The 26,265-nt window shown below is 35.8% G+C and overlaps 1 protein-coding gene across 1 annotated transcript in view; it reads left to right on the top strand.

The window, feature by feature from the left end:
- Window positions 1-26,265, top strand: part of aft (cap methyltransferase 2) — a 163,225-nt gene that overhangs the window by 49,698 nt on the left and 87,262 nt on the right. The window contains exons 4-5 of the mRNA XM_090404767.1: window positions 3,488-3,685; window positions 18,245-18,365. Of these exons, the coding sequence (XP_090260893.1) occupies window positions 3,488-3,685; window positions 18,245-18,365 (319 nt within the window). The remainder of the gene's footprint in view (window positions 1-3,487; window positions 3,686-18,244; window positions 18,366-26,265) is intronic.

Below are 26,265 nucleotides of genomic sequence, written 5' to 3'. Positions count from 1 at the left end.
AGGGGCATGAAAGATGGCATCAGTGGCAATATCATATTAAAAACGAGGATATTAGGAAAGAACTTGATAGTGTCAGCATCCAAGAATGCATTAGCTGAGCTAATCTCGGGTGGTATGGTCACTTAAACAGAATGGGCGAAGAAAGATCAGCAAAACAAGTGTTCTCTACCAGGTTGGCAGGAAAAAAAACCCAGATGAAGAGCAAGATATAGGTGGATTGATACAGTAAAAAGTGCATTAGAAGACGGAAATATAAGAGCTGTAATATTGGAGTCTTGACATTTAACAGACCGATTTGGAGGAAATTAATAATGATGTAAATTTTTGAGGTAGTACTATCATATGCTGTACACCCCTTGAGGATATATCAGGAATTTGATGATGATGATGTTGTTGATAGTTTGTCAAATGGGAAGATACCAGGAGTGGATAATATACCAGCAGAAATTATTAAAAACTTGGCAAAAGATGGAAGGAATTGTTTGAGAGACATTTTAATGAATATATACAACACAGGAAAGATACTGGAGGATTTCAAGAAATCAGTCTGCATGCCAATCCCAAAAAGCAACATATCTCGCACACATGTAAGATTATACTGAAGATAATAAAAAATTGAATACATACAAAAATAAAGAACCAAATTAGTGAAATACAGAATGGTTTTATGGAAGGAATAGGCACAATGATGCTATCCGGAACCTATCTTTAATTAAAATAACAGTTGAATTAGGCAGATCGATGCATCTGTACTTTATAGATTTCCAGAAGGCATTTGACAGAGACAAATGCGATGAATTATTTGAAATCCTTAAAGAGTATAATATTGACAAAAAAGACCTGAAAATAATCTCACAACTGTACTGGGGACAGAAAGCTGGCTTGTAAGGAGATGAGAAAACTGTTGACATTAAAAGAAGAGTAAGACAAGGATGCATAATCTCTCCAATTCTATTTAACATCTATAGTGAACACCTAATGAAGAAAATGGAAATAGGAATCAAGATCAATGGAAAATACATAAATAATAAGATATGATGATGATGATGCTGTGTTCATAGCTGATTCAAATACGTAATTGGAAGAAATGCTAACCAAGATAATCCAAAATGGAAAGAATATTGGAGCAGAATTAAACCTTAATTCTGCTCCGAAATACAAACCAGAATCTGAAAGGCAAAAACAGCCTTCTGGAATAATGGATACATCCTCAGAAATGATATTGACAGCAAAACAAAACTAAGAATAATCATAACATATGTGTGGTCAGTCTTAAATTACAGATGTGAAAACTGGACATTAAATAAATGAACAATGAGAAGAATACAGAAGTAGAATCGAGTTGTAGTGAGAAAGAACCCTCAAAATTTTATGGAGAGATAAAATAACAAATGTAGAAGTGCTACAAACAATGAACACGAAGAACCAACAAGTCAGAGACATCATGAATAAGAAGATGAGAATGACTGGACATAATGAGAGGGTCAGCCAGAGAATGGAGTAAAGTAATTTTAGAAGGAAAAATAGAGGGAATGAGAACACAGGGAAGCAGAAAGAGGACATGGATAGATGATGTTCTGGAATGGATGAAAACTAAATTATATGGCAACATCAAAATAATGGCAGAAAATAAAGCAGTGTGGAAATTCATAATTGCAAATTATGAATTTCAAGGTCTTCCTGTGATTTTTTGTTTAACTGATTTACACATTGCTTTGCTTTCTTATGTTTTTCTCTGTACCCTCTCTAAATACGTGCAGACTTACTTGCCATCAACTTTCACTATGCTTTCTTCTTTTCTTTAATTGCTTCTTTAACCTCCTGAGTTGACCATGGAGTTCTGATTTTTCTATCCTTGCAGGATAGAAAAGGACAGATGACTGTCACTTGCCTCCCTAACTGAATCATTCACCATTTTACTTTGGATTTTGTTACTTTGCTTCTTCTTTTCAAACTGTTTTATATTTTCTTAAATAATAATTATATAATTCAGGTCCACGGTACATCTTTGAAAACTTGTTTACTTCATTTTCAAAAGTTTCTTGCAGACTTGTCTCTTCAGTTATGCTATTCAATTTCATCTTTCTCTCCAAAACTAAATGAAGATCTGTCTATTTTAAATCCTTTGTATACTTATTTATCTCTTGAGCCAGCATTTCCTTGGCTGTGAAGGAGTTCAAAGTGAAGTATGATTGATATTGTACAAATGTTAGCTAGTGCTTGTTAATGTTTAGGGCCTCCCTTGATGGGTCTAAGGAGTCCATGGAGTTGCCCATGTAATAATAATAATATTGCTGCCAACAATAACATAGTCAGTGAGACTTTCTTATTTCTTGCGCCTTGTCTTCTCTCCATGTGAAATTATGCATATCTTTATTATGGAACATGGTATTAGTAATGACTAGTTCACATCCTGAAGAAGTCTGGCAGATATTACTAACCATTATTATGTTTTGTTTTTTCTCCCAAGTTTCCTCAAACATGTTTATCTGTGTGGTATTCGTTTTCCATTCCTCTGTTTAGGTCTATAGCAAGGATCAACTTTTTTGTCTGCTGCCTCCATTAATGATTTGAAAAATTTCTCTACTTCTTCCTTATGTGGGACCATAGGCACAAATAAGTCTTACAGTCCAATTCCATAATTGGATGCTTGTCTGCATCACTACTTGATTTTGCCTGCCATTTATTTTCATTTAGACACAACATATAAATATTCACATACAGAATGATATATAATCAGGGCTTCAGAAATATCACTTAAATCTGGTCATACAAAAAATTTTATTCACTATAGTGTGAACTGCAGTAAAAGGTGTGTTCACCATACCGTCATTTCATTTCAGCAACAAAGGAGACATCTTTAATAGAATTTTACACAGCAAAATTCAAATTATGGCAATAATTTGTAAGATCTGGCATGTTTCTCTTTTTTGCCACCAGTTCATTATTTATCCCCAACATGTTACATTCTACTTCTGTTCCAATCCCTGCTAACCAATTACCAGTCTTCTGGCTTTTCTTGCCAGAAGAAAAGCTTACTCTTACTCTCTAATTTATCAAAGTACCGCAGAACCGAGTTTTGAAGAGAAATTATACAAAGAAATGTCTCTTCTGATTTTTATCTATGCATATCATATAATGGATGAGTTTCTCCTCATTTGAAATATCTGTAGAGATATCTAGAAGACTCACTATTTGAGTCTTTGATTCCGTTAATTTTTGTTTACCTACTTCAGCAATAATTGACACAAATTCTTTACATACTTTGTCATTTTGATACTGTAAAAAAAAGAAAAAAGAGAAGTGTAAATTATGTAAATGAAAGAATATATTTTGAATGTCTTTAGAACAAGGCTGAAAATTCACTTGCCACTTGTCTCAGATAACTTGCCTGTGGCAAGTGGATTTCTGGAGCCCTGTATATAATTTTAGTAATACATTGTATATAATTTTATTTATTTATTTATATTTTATTCTTTTGATTCAGGTAACAGCTGATGGCAGTATTGATTGTCAGGATAATCCAGGAGAACAAGAAAATATTGTTTCCCCTCTTCATTTTGCTGAAGTAGTAGTTTCTTTGCATGTTTTGTCATATGGAGGAAGTTTAATTGTAAAAATGTTCACATTGTTTGAATGCAACTCTGTCTGCATTTTGTATCTTTTGAACTGTGTATTTGATAAGGTAATAATTGAAACTTTATTTTTTTACTTTTTTGCAAATGCCAATTCTGATGCATGCAGCAGAATCCAAATGTTTTCTGAAAGAGTGGAATGGATTGCTGAGAGCTATGTCATTATTGTTGCTTTTTCTTATTGTTCTTAAGAAGTTTTTGGAAGTTATTATGGACACTAATATGAGAGCAATATTAACCAATAGTTGGAGAGATTTTTGATTTAATCATTTAGAGGCAAAGTAAAGCTGAAGCAAAGGAAAACCCTCTTTGGAAAATATTTTTTTTTGCCAAGAAACACTGGTGGTTAGTTATCCCAAGAAGAAGAATCGTATTTTTCAAAAAGTTGGTTTATGTCACAACTAAAGCTGGAAGAAAAGGTTATTTTTTGTGAGAAATAGAAGATTGAGTTTTACTAACAAGTTTAGAGATCAGAATTTAGGATTGAAGAAGTAAATATTTTTTGCTGATTTATGTAGTGCAATGTTTGTCAATTGAGAAGTGCAGTGTACTGTTATCAACAAATCTGTGAATTGAATTATCAGTCAACTAAAGAATGTTATTGATATATAGAAAGAAGAGTAAGTAAAAGAAGACAGCCTTATGGAACGTTAGCATTAGTTGCAAAGTTTGAGGATAAAGATCATCACATGTGATTTGCACTGAGTAAGTTGGCATCCCAGTAACAGAAGATGGCCTGTGAGACATGAGCTTGCTTAGGGAAATTAAGAGCAAATCACTTGAGTTTCTCCAAACTAAGCAAAAAATCCCCTTATAGATCAGTTGTGGCACAATCCATACTGCCAGTTGTTTCTTAGTTGAAATCTTCAGGTAACATGAAAGTTGACAAGTAATTATTATTATTTTTTGCTGTTATTTGAGAATTAAAGTGAGAGCATTAATGTTAATTTGTTAGAAACAGGTTGAATATGGGCTGATTTCCGAGCTTCAGGATGAATATTAATGGAATGAGAGAATGAAAAAAAGGCAACATAAGATGGAACTTCAGAAGACTCAGAGAGATATTAACAAGCCCAAAATGTTCAATATCCAATACTTCTTTCTGATCTTTTCTGGCAAAAATCAAAGGAAGGCAGTGAATGCTGTGAGTTTTAAATGATAGGAGGATTTACCAAGATCATCAATGCACAAATATAAGAAAAGGAAGTTGGGAGGTTGGATTTTTCTGTTATAGCAGTGCAATAAAGCTATCCATGTACAAAAAGAGGTGGAAACAATATGTCAGAAAGTATGCTGCCATTGGAGATAGTGCAGATTTCCTGCTTTCAGGCATTTCAAAATCAGTTTTGGATGTGTTGATGATTTACTTTCAGCTCTATTAAACGCTTGTGATATGCTTGACTCTTCTCTAACAAACCTTATATACTTAAAGAACCAAGGCTTAGATAAAGGATAAGAGATTGAACAGAATATTTTCCCAGAATGGAAAAATTAACATTGCCATACCAATAAGAAATGTTTCAGTGACTCATTTGGTGTATATGTTTAGATCAGAAGACTAAACAAGAATCCAACCACTGAAATTAATCACAAAGAAATGTGATTTGGCATTTGTATGATGCCAAAAAACGTTAGTTGCAGGAATGTTGATCTGTGTATGAAAAAATCAAGACTATTCACATCACAAAACTAGGCTTTGATCTGAATTGTCGTGAAGACAAACATCAATTACAACAAACTACCGAGGAAGAGATAGTGTGCTTGGGAGTAGGTTAGGATTATCTTCTCTTTTGTAGACATGCTTACCAGAATACAAAACATGAAAAGTCTGCCATCAAACTATCAACCTATTGTTCTTACCTTGGGTACTTGATAAAATTATGTCATCAGGCTCAACTTTCTACTTATGTAGCATATGTACAGGTTAAACAAACTTTCATGATTTTGATTATTATGACAATCTTTTATTTTCTGTTATTTTCAATTCTTGAGCAAAGAATAATGAGTTTAATAAACATATTTTCATATTAAATATTACAGAGTGAGGCAAAATGAGTGATTAGAAACATTTATTAAAAAAAAAAGTATTGAGCACAAAAATATGAAACTTCAGAACAGCAACTCATTTTTTTACCGTATTTATGCAAGTTGAAAGTTAAATGTGTGTACGTTGTATTACCCTGCGTACAACATTATAACAATACTGTATTTCTTGCCAGATAGCATTCCTACATCTTTTTATATGCAATTCTTCAGGTCATCCATGCTTAGTGGCAGTATGTGTACAGATTCCTTTATGCAACTCCAGAGGAAAGAGTCAAGTGTGTGTGTGTGTGTGTGTGTGTGTGTGTGGTGGGGGGGGGGGGTTTACATCCAGTGACTGTGCAGATCAGGTAAGCTATCAATCAGGAATTGCATATTGAAAAAGTTTCTCAGAGCATGAGCATGTTGGAGTGTTCCATCGATAGTACCAGATCGACATAATTGGTGTTAAGAGTTTATTTTTCACTTGGTTAGACCATAATAAGTTTAGTTTAATCCTATATCCAAGTGTGAGCAAACAAAGTTTGCACCTGAAAGTATCTTCAGGACTGGGGTAAGGTAGTACAACACCGGGCAGCTCGTTGCAAAGATGGAGAAAGCTCTTGCATCACTCCTATCTCAGTATCTCCCATAATGCAAAGCACACCTCCTTGCAGATATGTGTAATGCTATGCATTAAGGCAAGGGCCACTACCCATACCAGTTTCTTTGCATTATGGGAAATACTGAGATAGGAGTTAGAGAGAGCTTTCTCCACCTTTGCAACGAGTTGCTCAGTGTTGTACTACCTTACCCCAGTCCTGAAGATACTTTCAGGCACAAACTTTGTTTGCTCACACTTGGATAAAGGATTAAACTAAACTTAGTATGGTCTAACCAAGTGAAAAATAAACTCTCAACATCTTTCTCTGAATCCGGAATAATTTAATAATAAGATTATACACCCTTTGGCAACTCCTATAGGTTAGGATGACCTCTCATTGCTTCTGCCTTTGTGTCTCCACTACTGGGCCTGGCTCCCACTGATGAGACCTCAATAAAGGTCAAAACCAGTATGGGTAGTGGCCCTTGCCTTAATGCATAGCATTACACATATCTGCAAGGAGATGTGCTTTGCATTATGGGAGATACTGAGATAGGAGTGATGAGAGAGCTTTCTCCACCTTTGCAACGAGTTGCCTGGTGTTGTACTACCTTACCCCAGTCCTGAAGATACTTTCAGGTGCAAACTTTGTTTGGTCACACTTGGATAAAGGATTAAACTAAACTTATTATAATAGGTGTTACTGAACAAAGAAGACAAAAAAAAGGTAAGATCTCTCTAAGCAACAAATACAAGATGTTATATTCAGACCATAATAATCAGGGACAGGAGTAACTATAGTATTTAACAAGGATAATCCTCTTCAATGGCAGGCAGTATTCTGTAGAGTGGGCAAATATCATAATGGTGAACTTGACAGCAAGACTAATTTGTTCCTGTGGCCTCACAGAAGGTTCTACTAAGGAAGAAATGCAGATATTTTTTGAGGCATTAGAGAAATATGCTGACACAAGGAAAAAAAAGAAAAGTTGGTCTTTGTTGGAATTCTAAACAACAGAGTAGGAAGTGATTACCTGTCATATAGAAATGTTTTGGGAAAATTTGGAGAAAAGAGCAAAGCCAATAATAATGGTTAAGTACCTGTTAGATTTCTGTTCAGGACATGAACTAGTTATTACCACCATGTTCCAACATGTGCACAAATTCACTTTAAGAGAAAATGCAAGAAATGAGAATTTCTTGTTATTGTTGATTGCGATGTTTTCCCACTGGTTCAGGACACAAGAATTTACAGAGGATTTGAAATTGGAAGTGATTGCCATTTAGTATTGAGCAAGATAAAATAGTTTCTTATACACTCTTCTTTTCAATATGAAAGTTTTTTTTAAAAAAAAATAATAAAATAAAAAAAATCTAAGTTGAGCAGATTTCATATGCAAACAGTAGACTCAAAAATACAAACATTATTCATGAAAAAATGAGATTGAAAACAAGAACCAAACAAAAACCTTGGAGGTTCACTGGTAAATGCTGAAGAAAACAATGGTTGATTCAGTCGGAGAGAGGTATGTGGTGAAACTGTTCTGCAAGGATAGAAAAATCAGAATTAAAACTTCATGGACTTAGGAAGTTAGAGGCAAACAAGAAAGCATGCTTGCAAGTTCCTGGCAATTAAGTTGGCTTGTGTGCTTAGAGCAAGGTTTCCCAAATTTTCACGGTACACCTTGGTTATTTTGTAATGTATTAATTAATAATTGATTGTTAATTTAGCTGATTTTTATTAATTAATAATTGATCATTAATTAATAATTAATTAAACATCAATGTAAAACACAGCTCCTAGGAGATGTAATACTGTCATTACATTATGAGGAGAGGTCACTACCCAAACCGGTTTCAACCTTTTTTGAGGTCTCATCAGTGAGTAGGTAGACCTGGAAGATATCAAAGCTTAGTGAAAAGAACTTATATACCTTCACTATACGAATACCATAAAGGTGTAATTATATTTTAGTTAAGATAATTACCAAATGGCTAGTTTTCTGGCACCTTAATATAGAAAATAAGGGGATAAACATGTTTTGTTGTTTTATAGCCAGTAAGCGAAACTAAAGATCGATAACTACGATCTATAAGTTTCATGCCGAAAAATTATCAGCATGAAACTTATAGATCGTAGTTATTGATCTTTAGTTTCGCTTACTGGCTATAAAACAACAAATCTTTTCACTAAGCTTTGATATCTTCCAGGTCTACCTACTCACTGATGAGACCTCTCCTCATAATGTAATAATTAAACATCAGTTAAACATAAACATCATTAAATTAATTTGTGCTGATTTTCATTGACATATCCCATTCTGATCACCAAAAATTTATAATATTATAAGTACTTACGAATGAATGCAGATTTCTCGTGTGTGCGTAGTTTCCCCCTCCTTTTGTACATCCTGGAGATCGCTTTGTAGGCTGGTGGTGGATGACTCACTATCTGTTGCGTCACAAACACCTTCAATAATAGATTTCTTAATACCAAAATTAAACAGTCCCTTGTCTCTTATTCATATCAAAATTTAAATCTGTAGGCCTATTACTTTTGAAAAATCACGGCACTATGGTTTCGAAACAAGCGCTTTCACCCTACAATACGAACTTGCAAAGAAAGTATTCAGTATTACTAGATTTGAAAACCAGATACAGACTACCTTGAACTTCAATTTCAGTGGAAAAATATTATTTATACTTCCTTGCTTATCGGTCACTAACATTTGCAACACAGATGTTATTTCATTCAGTTTTGAGATCAGAGGATACATACACTGCCCATTGTTGTAATCGGCTTGCAGGCAATTTTTATGATCAGTCATAAACAGCGGTATTCTCTTTCCCGATTGTTGAAAGATTTCGATGTGTGAAAATTAACGATAATTCATGAATATTTTCATGTTTAAAAATATGCTGCTTGCTCACTGACATTTGATACACAGATGTCATTTCCTTCCATTTTGAGAACAGAGGATATGCTGCCCATTGTTATAATCCACTTGTAGGCAATTTTTATGACCGGTCATAAACAGCAGTATTCCCTTTCCCAAATGTTGAAAGGTTTCGATGTGTGAAAATTAATGATACACCGATGTTATTAGGTGCGAGCTTTTCAACATATTCACAAATATTATTCTCATCAGAAAATTTTCATTATAAAATATTTATTCATGAAAAATGCTTAGAAAACTAAAATAACAAATTCCAGGAACTTCTCACGGAACACTTATTCATCTTCCACGGAACACTAGTGTTCTACAGAACACAGTTTGGGAAACCCTGGCTTAGAGAATACAGAGAGAAATACTTTAATAAAAGCATTGAAAATAATTATTATTACTATCATAATATCCTGTTGCATACCCCCTTGAGGATATGCAACAGGATATTATGTCAGGAATTTGATATATAAATGTCTCTTTCTGACATATGGCTTTCCTGTCAGCACTGGATTTCAGTGAGTGTTGTAAACCCCTCAATGTAGGCCGTCGTGTCTGTGCAAAATGTGTAGCAGATCATGTTCATTGTAATGACCTGTGCTAAGTGTAAACAGTACAACTAGAGCATGCTGGGTATTTTAGCAGAATTCAGACTTTTATGGAGTACATTTTCCTCTTCACCACCATGTCATTGACTTGTGATGCAACTCATCTGAAATTTATGATTCTGTTTATGAATGGAATTTCCAGCTAAAAGGTTATTTTCATATTTACTTCTAAATGCATATGGAATGAAACTCCAGGACACCAAAGTGCAGTGCACTCTCCATCTACACCATCTTGCTCTGCACTGAATTGGCAGCACAGTAACCATTATAAGTGTATATTAAACCCTCTGTATGCATTTTCATAATTCTAATTGTTTCTTCATTAAAAAATTTAGAAATTGTTCACATGATTTTATCTCACCCTGTATTATATTTAAAAATGATTTCATTTCTGATATCAAATCTTCTTCTTATTATTGTGCTATCTTCTATCGAAGGTCAGCGACCATCTTGGCGAACAAACTGCAGTCTTGTGTTAATCTGAGAAGTTGTGCACTGCTCTTTCCTGTCCATGTCTTGATGTTGTCAAACCATGATATTCTTTTTCTTCCTCTAGTTCCTTTGCCATCAATTCTTCCTACCAAAATAGTTTGTAGAAGTTGGTATTTGCTGTTTCTCATGATGTGGCCAAGATATCATGTTTTTCGTTTCTTGATTATTTGTACAAGATGTTTAGCTTTGCCAATGGATTTTAAGACCTCTTCATTGGTAATTTTTTCTGTCCATGATATCTTTAGCATTCTTCTGTATAGCCACATCTCAAAGGCTTCGATTTTCTTGATGGTTGTCGCCTTCAATGTCCATGTTTCAACTCCATAGAGCAGAATAGACCACACGTAACATTTCAGCATTCGGCATCTGACTTCCATGTTTAGGTCTTTATTGCAGAATAGTGTTCTCATTTTCATGAAGGACTGCCGTGCAACTTCAATCCTTGTCTTTATATCTATTTCTGGATCCCACCGTTCATTAAGCCAGCAACCAAGATATTTATATCTTGACACTTGATCAATATTTTTCCCATTGAGTGTCAGTTTCATTGATGAGGCTGGATGTTTGCTGATGATCATGTATTTTGTCTTGTTGATGTTTATATTTATTCCCATTCTTTGGCTTTCTATGTATACTCTGTCAACGAGTTTTTGGAGATCCATAATGTTATCTGCAATTAGCACGGTGTCATCTGCATATCGTAGGTTGTTAACAATCTTTCCATTTATTGTGATTCCCTCTGGACATTCTTCCAATGCTTTTTTAAAGATTACCTCTGTGTATATGTTGAACAGGAGTGGTGAGAGCACAAATCCTTGTCTCACTCCTCTTTTGATGTTAATATCACTGGTGGTAATGTTGTCTAATTGAACGGTAGCTGACTGATTCCAATACAGATTTGTTATTAGTCTTATGTCTTGTTCGTCTAGCCTTGTTTGTTGAAGGACTTCTATTAAGTTAGTGTGTCTGACTTTGTCGAATGCTTTTTCAAAATCTATGAAACACATAAAGACAGATTTCTGTTTTTCTATGCATTTTTGTATCAATATTTGGGTACAGAAAAGAGCCTCTCTAGTACCAAAACCATTCCGAAAGCCAAATTGTGTTTCACTTAGTTTCTTCACTTTTTCTATAAATGCGATTCTGAATTACTTTCAAAAATATTTTTAATGTTTGGCTCATTAGACTAATAAGTCGGAAATCACCACAGGAATTCGCTTTGGGTTTCTTTGGGATAGTGATAAATGTAGATTTGAGCCAATCTGATGGAAATTCATCACTTTCATATATTTCATTAAATAGTTTTTCAAGAAGTTTGATGTTATCTGGTTCTATTAATTTTAAAAATTCTGTTTGCACACCATCTGGTCCACTGGCTTTTCCTGTTTTACTTGTTCGTATAGCATTCTCTATTTCGCATTTCATGATTGCTGGTCCTTGAATGTTATCTTTTATATTTATAGGCGTCTGTCTAGTATCATTGAAAAGTTCTGTTACATATTTTATCCAAAGCTGTGCTTTATTCTCTTCTTCTGGAACTATTTTTCCATTTTCGTCTCTTAGAGACACTATTTGCTTTTTCCTCAGTTTTCCGGAAATTTCGTTGATTTTCTTATACAGATTGAAACTATCATGTTTCTTCTGAAGCAGTTCAATTTCAGTACATAAATTTTTCATCCAATTTTCCTTGGCTTCTTGTATTTTTTTCTTGATGATGTTATGTGTTTCTGTATACCTGGCTAGGTCTTTGTTTTTGTACATTCTTCTTGTATCAATAAGAGAAAGAATCTCATCTGTCATCCAGGAATGGATGACAGATGAGACTCATTAATACAACTGATATCAAATATCAGTTGTATTAATGAGAATAAACTATTATTTACATATTGGTCAAGTGTAGGTGAATAACTATTTTAATTACCAACTAGTTTCGCCGACTTATGCTATCGGCTTCATCAGGGTACAATCAGGAAAGCAAAGAAAACGAAAATTACAAGCTAAACGTTAACTGGCAATTCTGTTTGAATAACAAAATAGTGTGCGTGAAACAATAAGCATGTCGCGGATATATGATTTACTTCACATGGTGTATTCCGGTACTTGGATTGTATTTTTTTAAATAATAAGCTATATAAAACACAATAAACTGATAAAAGACCCGACAAGTTTCATAAGTCGTTTGACTTACATTTTCCGGGGAAAGAGGTAACTTAAAGATAAAACGCAAAGAAAAGAGAAATTATTAGTAATAGTTCATACCAAACAGCTGTGGCCGTCTGACTATTCATAAAATTAAAAATCAGAGTGCAGATTCAAAGTAATGATGAGTTACTTGTTGAGATGCATTTTATAGTTTGTACTGAAGTTCATTTCTTGTGTGTTTATTGTTCTAATTAAAGTCTTCCATATGTCTGGTAGGATTAAACCTTGGTTCCTGTTGAGGTTATTTGTTGAACAGGCAACTGTAGCAGCTTCATTGAAGATTCTGGAATGGTAGTTTTCTTCTATATATGGCATAAGACTTTTATTCCAAAATAAAAAAAATGATGGTAAAACATGACAAAATTTCATGCCAGCTGGGGCGTCGCCCGGTTAAACAGCGTCCCTGTTGTTTTCGCCAGGTAACCAGGGTGAACAGCAAAAAGTCAGCTACTGGAACAAATCTGAAAACACACCCCAACTCAACATCACCAGAATTAAAGATTGGTACTATCAACACAAGAAGCCTGATTGGCAAAGAAATGGAGCTAGCTGAGGAATTACCAGATAAGTACCAGATCGACATAATAGGGGTAACCGAAACAAAAAAGACAAAAACTGGTGAGATCTTTCTGAGCAATAAATACAAAATGTTATATTCAGGCAATGACAATCATGGAAAAGAAGGAGTAGCCATAGTATTCAACACAAAATACGAGGCTAATCTTCTTGAATGGCAGTTAGTCTCAAGTAGAGTAATGTGGGCAAATATGAGAATGGGGAACTGGACAATGAGACTTATTTGTGCCTGTGGTCCCACAAACGTTTCCTCCACTTCTACTAAGGTAGAAGTGGAGGAATTTTTTGAAGCTTTAGAAAATGCAACTGATACAATGAAAAAGGAAAAGTTGGTCCTTGTTGGGGATCTAAATAGCAGAGTAGGAAATGATTGTGAGCCATACAAAAATATTTTGGGAAAATTTGGAGAAAAGTGCAAAGCTAATAATAATGGCAAATATCTGTTGGATTTCTGCTCAGGATATGGACTAGTTATTACTAACACCATGTTCCAACATAAAAATGTGCACAAATTCACATGGAGAGAAGAGGCTAGGAATAAGAAAACTCTCATTGACTATGTTATTGTTGATAGTGATGTTTTCTCCCTGGTGCAGGACACCAGAGTGTACAGAGGATTTGAAATTGGAAGTGATCACCATTTAGTCTTAAGCAGGATAAAACTGAATTTCACATTGAAAAGAAGAACATGTAAGAAAGTTTTAAAGCGAATAAAAGTTGAGCAGCTCTCAGATGTGAACTGTAGACTAAAATACAGAAAGATAATTGAAAAAAAAATGAAAGAGTTTGAGAACAGGAATCAAACCTTGGAGATTCAGTGGCAAGCCTTGAAGAAAGCCCTGATTCAGCTACAGAGGCATGTGGTGAAGTTGTCTGCAAGGATAGAAAATTTAGAACTGCATGGTGGACACAGGAAGTTAAAGAGGCAGTGAAGGAAAAGAAGAAAGCATATCAAAAGTTCCTGGCAAATAAGTCAGCTTGTGCTCTTAGAGAATACAGAGACAAATGTAAGAAAGCTGAACACTGTGTAAACCTAGTTAAACAAAAGTCATGGGAGGACTTTGGCAAGAATATAGAAAATAAATATCAAGAAGGTGGCAAAATATTCTGGAGGTTGTTGAAGAAGCTTAAGAATGGAGGAAAGAGTGCTGTAAAAGAAGTTTGAGATGATATAGGTGACATGAAAACGGGAGAAAAAGATATCCTTGAAGTATGGAGTAATTACTTTGAAAAACTGCTAAATGAAATAAGCAGTGATGACAGCACAGTGGTAAAAAAACACTGACCAGGCATGTAGTCAGGAATACATATCCATACTTGAAGTAGAAAAAGCCGTCAAAGGCGTGAAATGTGGAAAGGCAGCAGGAGTAGATGATATTAGACCAGAAATGCTGAAATATGGTGTTATAAGAGTTGCAATGGCTGCACTGCATAGTTCAGAAGGCCTGGACAGAGGGACGAATTCCCAATGATTGGAGTAGAGCTCTCATAGTACCCATATATAAAAAGGGAAATAAAACTGAATGTGAGAATTAGAGGTATTTCCCTACTGAGTGTTCCTGGCAAGATCTATGCAAGTATACTTGAGAAACGGTTGAGAAGAATTGTGGAATTCTTCTCAACCGTTATTAATGCAAATAGAGGCTGTCAGGATCAGATCTTCATTTTACAACAAATAGTCGAGAAAGCATGTGAATATAACGAAGATCTGTATTTAATATTTGTTGATTTGGAAAAGGCATATGACAAGGTGCCAAGAGAAAAGTTATTCAATACACTACAGTTATATGGTGTCAATGGGGCGTTATATCAAGCAATACTTAGTCTTTATTTGAGTTGTAAGTCAGCAGTTAGAATTGAAGGAAGTACAGGAAGATGGTTTAATGTTAAATCTGGTGTGAGTCAAGGATGTACATTATCCCCTCTGTTATTCATTATCTATATGTATCACATTATGAAAAAAAGTGATATTAAACATATCAAAATTGGAGATGTTAATGTCAGCTCTTTGCTTTATGCGGATGATGTTATACTTCTAAATAAATCCGCTCCAAGTCTGCAAGATTCCCTGACTAAATTGAATAACTGTTGTAATAGATATGGTATGAAGGTCAGCAATAAAAAGACAAAGACGATGAAAATGTCAACTGTGTTGTAAATGGAGAACCTGTGGAACAAGTAAAACATTTCAGCTACTTAGGCACGATTTTTAGTGAAGATGGTAAATTAAATATAAAAATAGACAGCAGAATCAGCCAAGCTTGTATGGTGGGAAGTCAATTGAATAAATTCATATGGAATAAGAGAGAAATTAGTCAGAACACTAAATTAGCTGTATACAAGACAGTGTTCAAACCAGTTTTAACTTATGGATCTGAGAGCTGGGTCAGAAATAAAACACTTGATCAAAGACTAGAGACCGCAGATATGAGAGTTCTGAGAAAGATTATGGGCGTGAACAGATTATCAATGGCAATATCATATTAAAAACGAGGATATTAGGAAAGAACTTGACATTGTCAGCATCCTGGAATGCATTAGCAGAGCTAATCTCAGGTCGTATGGTCACTTAAACAGAATGGGCGAAGAAAGATTAGCAAAACAAGTGTTCTCTGCCAGGTTGGCAGCAAAACGACCCAGAGGAAGACCAAGATATAGGTTGATACGGTACAAAGTGCCTTAGACGATAGAAATATAAGATCTGATAATGTTGGAGTCTTGACAAGTAACAGACTGATTTGGAGGAAAATTGTAGATAGGAAGTTAATAATGATGTAATTTTTTTTCATGTAGTACTATCATATCCTCTACACCCCCCTTGAGGGTTCATGGCAGGAATTTGCTGATGATGATGGCGACTTTTATTCCATTCAATAATGTGGTTGGTTGTAGAGAAGTGGGAAGAAAGGCCAGAAATATCTTGTCTGTTGTTTCTAACGTAGCTGATGTGTTCCTTTTGTCTCACTTTGAGTCTTCTAGACGTCTGACCGATGTAACTTAGATCACAGGAACAATGGATGTTATAAACTCCTGCATGTTTGCAGAAAGGATTGGAATCTTGTGTTGATCTTAGAAATTTCTGGATAGTTTCAACTGGCTTGAAGGTCACTCTAATATTGTGTGGTTTTATGAGGCGAGCTATTTTTTTGGAGATGGTACCAACGTATGGAATAGTTATAGTATATATATATATATTGGGTGTCATCACGTTGTCTTTGTGGTATATCAGAGAAGAGAATGTTGTTAACAAGTCTTCTAGGGTAGCCATTTAGGAGTAGATCGTTTGATATTTTATTTAATTCTTGTAGATCATTATGGTCTGTGGTGAATTGTATAGCTCTTTTCTTTAGCATGTGAATAATGCTGAGTTTTTGGGAGATGTGGTGTGATGAGCTAAAGTTTAGATAACATCCAGTATTTGTTGGTTTTCTATAAACTGATAAGTTGACACTATTATTTTCTTTTTTTCTTAATTATGATGTCTAGGAATTGTAGTTGTTTGTCTTTTTCAAGATTTAGTGTGAATTTGATAGTATGGTGGAACATATTGATTTTGTTTAGGTAATCTAATAGCTCTTCCTTTTTGTAGTTCCAAATGATAAAGATGTCATCAACAAATATGAACCATGCCTTAGGTTTTGGATTAATTTCAGATAAAATTTTACTTTCAAGATCTTCCATAAATAAGTCAGCACAAGAGGGTGAGAGGGGGCTGCACATTGCCAATCCGGTTAATTGTTTGTAAATTGTTTTCTTCCATACGAAATAGTTAGAAGATAGACAGTGGCTAAATAATGAAGAGACGTCTTGTGGGAATAAATTGTCTAAGATGTTGATAACTTCAACCACTGGAATGTTGGCAAACAGGGAAGTGACATCAAGGCTTACAAGTATATCGTTTTCAGAGATAGAGTTGTTTTTTAATTTTTCTATAAAATGTGTATAGTTTTTGATATAAGTATCTGAATTATGGATGTGTTGTTGTAGAATTTTAGCTAGATATTTTGACAATAAATACATTGGAGAGTTGATTCCATCCACTATTGGGCATAGTGGGGAGCCATCCTTATGTACTTTTGGAACAACGTATAGTCTAGGAGTTAGAGGATGCATAGATTTTATCTATACATATATATATATATATCTACTATAACTATTCCATACATTGGTACCATCTCCAAAAAATAGCTCGCCTCCTAAAACCACACAGTATTAGAGTGACCTTCAAGCCAGTTGAAACTATCCAGAAATTTCTAAAATCACCAAATGATTCCAATCCTTTCTACAAACATGCAGGAGTTTATAACATCCCTTGTTCCTGTGGTGTACGTTACATTGGTCAGACGTCTAGAAGCTTCGAAGTGAGACAAAAGGAACACATCAGCTATGTTAGGAAACAACAGACAAGATATTTCTGCCCTTTCTTCCCATTTCTCTACAACCAATTGAATGGAATAAAAGCCTTATGCCATATATAGAAGAAAACTACCATTCCAGAATCTTCAAAGAAGCTGCTACAGTTGCCTGTTCCACAAATAACCTCAGCAGGAACCAAGGTTTAATCCTACCAGACATATGGAAGACTTTAATTAGAACAAGAAATGAACTTCAGTGCAAACTACAAAATGCATCTCAACAAGTAACTCATCATTACTTTGAATCTGCACTCTGATTTTTAATTTTATGAATAGTCGGACAGCCACAACTGTTTAGTATGAACAATTACTAATAATTTCTCTTTTCTTTGTGTTTTAACTTTAAGTTACCTCTTTCCCCGGAAGAGGTAAGTTAAAGAGGAAAGAGGTAACTTTCCTCTTTTCGGAACGACTTACAAAACTTGTCGGATCTTTTATCAATTCATTGTGTTTTATATGGCTTATTATATAAAAAAAATACAATCCAATTACCGGAATATTTCATGTGAAGTAAATCATATATCCGCGACACGCATATTGTTTCACGTGCACTATTTTGTTATTGAAATAGAATTGCCAGTTAACATTTAGCTTGTAATTTTCATTTTCTTTGCTTTCCTGATTGTACCCTGATGAAGCTGACAGCATAAGCCGGCGAAACTAGTTGGTAATTGAAATAGTTCATTCTCATTAATCCTTGTGGTCAAGAATTGACAATTTTGAATATCAGTTGTATTATTTTTAGGTACTTGTTTACAAGCCATCTACAAGTAAACCTGGTAATTCAGAAGTATATGTTGTATGTCTTGGATTTTGTGGAACTCGGTCAATACAGGAATATCTGAATGTACTTCGGGATCGAATTGGTAAGAATATAGGTTTAACAGTATCATATTCAGTGATAATCATCGATTTTGAATAATCATTTATTCATGTATGAATGTTGTCCCAAACTATATACAGAAACATTTATATTAAAAAAAAATCATCACGTTAAAGTCTATTAGATGAAAGTGACCCATTGCTCTGTTTTGTGCCAATTGGTAAATGTCAGATGGTTCATGAGACTCATCTTCAAAAAGAAGTTTGTTTATATATTGCCAAAACTGTTTCCTAGGTCTTCCTTTCCCTCTGTGTCCATTAATTGTCCTGAGAGAGGAAGAACACTGACACAGGTGAAGGTGGATGTTTAAGTTGGTTTCCCAACCACTTCAGTTGATTTTTTTTTAAATTGTTTCTGTTAGCAGACTTTGCTGAATTTCTTCAAGAATTAAATGCCAAGAAATAATATTCTTGGTTTAATCCTTTATCCAAGTGTAAGCAAACAAAGTTTACACCTGAAGTAAACTTTGGACTGGGCAACTTGTATATAGAGACTAATGACTTCACATCACTTGCCTTAGTATCCCATAATGCAAAGCACATATCCTTACAGACATGTATGATGCTATGCATTATGAGATGGGTCACTACCCAGACCAGTTTGTCTTTATTGAAGTCTCATCAATGGGAGCCAGATTCAGAAATGATACCAAGGTTTACACTTTGATAAAGGATTAAACCAAGAATATAATTTTTTGGCATCTTTAATTTATAGTATAACCAAATGTAAAATCTAGTATAGTATAACCAAGTGGAAAAACTTCCAGCATTTATTTCTTCAATAATGACAGTATTGGGAATGTGATCTTGCCATATATATCCTAGTGATGTTCGAAGACATGTTGTCCCAAAGCTATTGATATGAACTCCTCACTGAGTAATGATGTTCCATGTCTGGGCAGCATCTGTAAATATGGCTCGGCTGGTGGTTTTGTACAGATGAATTTTGGTGTTTGTGATGAGATTGCATTTCCAGATATTAAACTTTTGTGGAATTGAGAGCTTTGTGTTTTCTTTTCACTGTGTCAGAGTATTGATGTAGGAATCAAGGTACTAAAAATCATTTACTTCTTCAAGAATGTGGTCATTTAGCCATAATATTTCCTTCTATTCTGTTCTTTAAGACTTCAGTTTTACTGCTATTGACTGCCAACCCGATCAGTGCTGCATTTTTACATAAATTATCTAAGTGGTTTTGGGCAGTCTGAACATGAGTCAATCAATACATCATCTGCAAAACAGAGATTGCTTATGTAGGTTTGTCCTGCCGAATCTTCGAGAATTATTCTGTACTCATTTCCTGTTAGTCTGAATACATAATCAAGGGTAATAATGAAAATAGATGGTGCCAAAGAGTCCCTGAAGAACTTCATTGGAAATAGGAAAACTTTCACTCATCTCTCCATTAACCATTACCTTGGCATAATAGTTCTGCTTGGCAGCTCTGATACTGCTTTATTTTCAAGAGTATGCCATAACTGAGAAATTGGAACATCCTTTGTCTATTGATTGCATCAAAAGCTTTTAAGAAATCTAAAGTTTAAGATCAAGGAAAGGCTTTTATTTCTTACTCCTTCTGGCAACTTTTTAAGATAGTGGATATGTTCAGCAGTGCTTCTGTTCTTCAAAGTTTTCTGATTTTTGAGTAGAAGAGGTACATATAGTTCAGTTTGGTTAAGCATCCCGTTATAGATTTTCAGTGTGATAAGAAATGTTGTGATTCCTAGGTAATTTTCTGGATTGCTCAGATTTCTTGGGTATTGGTTTATTAGGCCTTCTCTCAGTTGTGATGGAATTGCATGTAGCTATAGCTATATTACAGGTATTGACTGCATACTTTAATTTTTTTTTTTAGATTAAACTTTTATGTATTTTGTGAAACTTGTGAATTTGTTTATGCATCTCCCATCCATGAAAGGTTGAAAATGTGTAGTTAATCAGTATTTTGGATGGGCTAAGGAATTTTTTTATTCTTTTATTTTGTATTTTTTTATTTATTTTTACTTAGTTCAGAAACCCTGCTGTAGAGATTAAAAAACTTTTTTTCAAGCTATTTCAGGCCTCCAGTAAGTAAGGAAAGTGGTCTCACACTGGATGATAAAATTCATCTTTCACTTAAATACTTCACAAACGTCCATGCCCACAGTGGGATTTAAATGCACAGCCATTTGGTTGGAAAGTGGGTACATTACTCACTCAGCCAATCAGGCCAGCAATGTATGCATGTCTTAAATTGAGATTGTACTTACTGTCATGTGATTTCTAATATTTAATTACTTCATGTCATTATTGAAGTACAGTGATATGCTGATAATCCACTCTTTAGAACACTGATGTGATATAGAATATTTTCAATGCTTGAGAAGCTATCATACCTTGTTTTAAAGCAGCCTTCTAATGCAGTTGATGTGGTAATGTCCTCTGATTGGAAAGGCTTTAAATTCCATCTAAGACATAAAAAAAAGCACCCTTTATGAGGACTTTTCATTTGAAGATGAGCTAGCATATTTAGATAGCAAAGTTTCCCCTTCCTAGAAAATGATTTTTTAATAACTGAAATAAGGCATCAAAGGACATCGTACATTTGAGGCAGATCAAAGACTCTGGAAGAAGGGTATTAAGGAGGGATGTGGATATAAGAAACAGATGGAGAATATACTTTGAAGGGCTTTTGAATGAAGAAAATGCAAGGACTCGCAGAGAAAATGGAAAGCTTTATGAGGGGACAGTGCAGAACATTAGTAGAGTGGAAGTGAAGGAGGCCATAAAGAGGATGAAGAATGGAAAATCAGTGGGCCCTGACAGGATCCCAGTGGAGACTTGGAAGGCACGGGGGGGGAGAAGGAATTGACCTGCTGTGGGACCTGTTAATAAAAGTTTGTCAACAGGAAAATATACCTGAGAAATGGAGGGAAAGTACTCTTTTCCCCATCTACAAGAGTAAAGGGGATGCACAAGACTGTAAGAATTACAGAGGAATAAACTTGATGTCCCACACAATGAAAATCCTAGAGAGGGTTCTTGATGAAGACTGGGGAAGGAGGCAGAGATCGCAAAGGAGCAATTTGGCTTAATGCCTGGTCGATCGACGACAGAAGCTATCTTTGGGTTACGGCAAATGATGGAAAAGTTTTGAGAGAAGCAGCGGGAGCTACATCTGTTATTTATTGATCTGGAGAAAGCGTATGATAGTGCCAAGGCAAGAAGTCTGGGGGAGAAGAAGGTACCGGAGAAATATGTCAGGCTGATGCAGGAGATGTACAGAAATGTGAAGACAAGAGTTCAGACCTGCCTGGGAGAGACAGAAAGTTTTCCAGTGACAGTTGGCTTGCATCAAGGGTCAGCATCAAGTCTGTTTCTGTTTAATATTGTGATCGAGGTGGTGATAGAGGAGGTGAGAGAAGACGTGTCTTGGACTATGTTGTATGCAGATGACATCGTGCTGTGTGCAGAATCAAGAGAAGTGGCTGCCAAACTGGAAAGTACTGGAAGAGAGAGGTATGAGACTGAGCAGAAGTAAGACAGAGTATGTGTGTTGCAAAGTGGATGGCAGCCAGGAGACAGATCTGGAGCTGGAAGGAAATGTCATCAGGAAGGTCAGTGACTTTAGATATTTAGGTTCAACAATGAAAGAAGATGGTGAGGCTGAGAAGGAAGTGGGATGCAGGATGGAGGAACTGGAGAGAGAGATGGCTGGAGTGCTATGTGATAAGAGGGTGCCGATCAATCTAAAAGGCAAAATCTACAGGACAGTAGTGAGACCAGCTATGACATATGCTATGGAAACTGTGGCCATGAGGAAAAATAACATCAGTAGGATGGAGGTAGCTACCACCTAAGCATTTTCATCTCGAATGCTTAGGTGGGTGTGCGGTGTGACCAGAAAGGATAGTCTGAGAAATGATTATGTAAGGGGAACTGTGAAAGTTGCAAACTTAGGAGCAAAGATACAGAAGGCAAGGTTGAGATGGTTTGGTCATGTGATGATTAGGAAGGAAGAGTATGTGGGAAAAAAGGTCATGCAGATTGATGTGCAGGGGAGGAGGAAGTGCAAGCAGCCAAAGAAGAGTTGGTGGAGGAGGACTTGAGAATGAAGAACTTGGATGTGGTTACAGCCCAAGACAGGAGGTTGTGGAGGAGACTCACTACAAACAGTGACCCTGCTTAAGTGGGAAAAGCTGCAGAAGAAGAAGAGTTTCCCCCTTCCTGGAAACTGATTTTTCATCCTGCAAAACAGGCAAACCAGCCAGGAGGACATGTAATTAAGTCATTAGCCTAATAGCCTTACTTGTTCTGTTCATAATAATTCCAGTACAACGAATCTCTCCAGTGGATATGATAAGTGCACTGAAGACACCCATATCTATTGATAGCTTATTTCATTCACTCGCATATGAGCAGAGCCCTGACCTCACCCTTATTTGGCTTCCAGGGATGACACCTGCCCCACTTTTTTTTCTTTTTTTTTTTTCCCCGAGTTCTACTTTCTAAGCAGGAGATATATGAGGAATGAAGTAAACATCATGCATATAAGGCTGTAGGACTTGATGGTATATCACAGCTTTAACTTACTTCTTTAACATGAGTTAAAAAAGTAAGTTAAATAGATTTGGCCAGGTTCCGAAGGAGTGAAAAGAAGGCAAAATTGTTCCACTTAAAAAAAAAGGGGGGGGGGTTGATAACAAGATGACAGCTATATTGGATGAAGAGGATGCATGTATGGTTATATATTTAAATTTTGCTGAAGCCTTTAATAGATTGCCATGGTATTCTGGTAATTAAACTGGAATAGATGGGGTTCGGTAGTAGATTAGTACATTGGATTGGAGATTGGCTGTCTGATAGATATCAGCAAGTTTTGTAGGTGAGTGGGTGCGGGGGCTATCCCAGAATAGAAAAGTTCAATGTAGCAAAGTGTAAGGTTTTAAAGTTTAGGAAGAACAGATGAGATGCAGTGTATAAGATTGGTATAGATATCTTAGAGGAGTGGAGGAGATGAGGAACCTTTGGGTGTTGGTGGGTAAGTATCTGAAATTTCATAAATATTTTGCTAAAATTATGAGGACAGCACAGCACATTATGACATTGATGCAGAGAACACTGACATGTTAGAGGAGGGATATTATGATTCCATTATATAAGGCTTTGATCAGATTGCATATGGTTACTGTGTATAGATTTGGCTCACTGGATTTTCAAAAGGATGAATTAGATGTTTTGAAAGGATTCAAAGACAAAGGTAGTTTCTGGAATGTTGAGTGTGAAGACAGATTGGGGGGATGCAATTTGCAGTCTGGTGGATAAATGGTTGGGGGGGGGGCATGATCAAGGTATATAAGTTGGTAAGGAATTATTACTAGATTAATAATGTGGATCAGATTTTTCATAGAATGGTTGGAGATGGGGAGTACAAGAGGCCATCCTTGGAAGCTGTATAATGATGGTGTGAGCAAAAGAGTGAGGAGTAGGTTTTTTGTATGAAGAGTTGTGGATTTGTTGGAATGCATTGTCGGGAAGTGTAGTGGACATGGAGACAGTGAATGTGATGGAGGACTTTCCATGATGAGTTGACTCTATGGAGGTCTGAAAATAATAATGCCTACAAGTTAGTGTTCTCTGTAACACTAGTTATCTGATGTGATGGCTTTAACCACCTTAGCAGTATGGCCTCTAAGCTTCAACAAAATGAATGGTTCCAAACTTACCAACATTAAACTGACACTTGTTAGCATTTGCCTATAGAATCAGTCTATTTACGTCAGGTCATCCTGTAATGATTTTTTTTTTATCAGATATGTCCATTTTCACCAGTCCAACTTTGTATTATCAGCATGTAATTGGATGCTTCCCCTCTGCACCATCCCCAGTTAACGTACAATGTTGAAAATATATTTATCACTAGGTTAGACTATAATAGATTTAGTTTAATCCTTTATCCCAGTGAGAGCAAACAAAGTTTGCGCCTGACAATATCTTCAGGACTAAATATAGTGTTGTACTATCTTATCCAGTAAGTAGTGCAACACCAAGGCAACTCGTGGCAAAGGTGGAGCAAGCTACCAGGCACTTCTAACCCAGTATCTCCCATAATGCAAAACACATTTCCTATGTGGATATGTATACTGTTATGCATTAAAGGGATTGGCCATCTACCCAGACTAGTTTCGACCTTTATTGAGGTCTCTTCAGTGGGAGCCAGGCCCAGAGCTGGAGATACCAGGCAAGAAGCAGTAGCAAGTCATCTGTGCCTATGGGAGTTGCCAAAAGGTTTATCACCTTTTTTAAAAATTACTCTTGATTTAGAGAAAGATGTTGAAAATATATTTATCACTAGGTTAGACTATAATAGATTTAGTTTAATCCTTTATCCCAGTGAGAGCAAACAAAGTTTGCGCCTGACAATATCTTCAGGACTAAATATAGTGTTGTACTATCTTATCCAGTAAGTAGTGCAACACCAAGGCAACTCGTGGCAAAGGTGGAGCAAGCTACCAGGCACTTCTAACCCAGTATCTCCCATAATGCAAAACACATTTCCTATGTGGATATGTATACTGTTATGCATTAAAGGGATTGGCCATCTACCCAGACTAGTTTCGACCTTTATTGAGGTCTCTTCAGTGGGAGCCAGGCCCAGAGCTGGAGATACCAGGCAAGAAGCAGTAGCAAGTCATCTGTGCCTATGGGAGTTGCCAAAAGGTTTATCACCTTTTTTAAAAATTACTCTGGATTTAGAGAAAGATGTTGAAAATATATTTATCACTAGGTTAGACTATAATAGATTTAGTTTAATCCTTTATCCCAGTGAGAGCAAACAAAGTTTGCGCCTGACAATATCTTCAGGACTAAATATATAGTGTTGTACTATCTTATCCAGTAAGTAGTGCAACACCAAGGCAACTCGTGGCAAAGGTGGAGCAAGCTACCAGGCACTTCTAACCCAGTATCTCCCATAATGCAAAACACATTTCCTATGTGGATATGTATACTGTTATGCATTAAAGGGATTGGCCATCTACCCAGACTAGTTTCGACCTTTATTGAGGTCTCTTCAGTGGGAGCCAGGCCCAGAGCTGGAGATACCAGGCAAGAAGCAGTAGCAAGTCATCTGTGCCTATGGGAGTTGCCAAAAGGTTTATCACCTTTTTTAAAAATTACTCTGGATTTAGAGAAAGATGTTGAAAATATATTTATCACTAGGTTAGACTATAATAGATTTAGTTTAATCCTTTATCCCAGTGAGATTTCTCTAAATCCAGAGTAATTTTTAAAAAAGGTGATAAACCTTTTGGCAACTCCCATAGGCACAGATGACTTGCTACTGCTTCTTGCCTGGTATCTCCAGCTCTGGGCCTGGCTCCCACTGAAGAGACCTCAATAAAGGTCGAAACTAGTCTGGGTAGATGGCCAATCCCTTTAATGCATAACAGTATACATATCCACATAGGAAATGTGTTTTGCATTATGGGAGATACTGGGTTAGAAGTGCCTGGTAGCTTGCTCCACCTTTGCCACGAGTTGCCTTGGTGTTGCACTACTTACTGGATAAGATAGTACAACACTATATTTAGTCCTGAAGATATTGTCAGGTGCAAACTTTGTTTGCTCTCACTGGGATAAAGGATTAAACTAAATCTATTATAGTCTAACCTAGTGATAAATATATTTTCAACATCTTTCTCTGAATCCAGAGTAATTTTTAAAAAAGGTGATAAACCTTTTGGCAACTCCCATAGGCACAGATGACTTGCTACTGCTTCTTGCCTGGTATCTCCAGCTCTGGGCCTGGCTCCCACTGAAGAGACCTCAATAAAGGTCGAAACTAGTCTGGGTAGATGGCCAATCCCTTTAATGCATAACAGTATACATATCCACATAGGAAAT

The sequence above is a fragment of the Typopeltis vanoorti genome, chromosome 15 (assembly GCF_054136105.1).
Source record: "Typopeltis vanoorti isolate ZY-2024b chromosome 15, IOZ_Tvanoo_1.0, whole genome shotgun sequence".
Lineage (NCBI taxonomy): Eukaryota > Metazoa > Arthropoda > Arachnida > Uropygi > Thelyphonidae > Typopeltis > Typopeltis vanoorti.
Note: the sequence above shows the minus strand (reverse complement) of the source record. Positions and strands in the feature narration are given on the sequence as shown.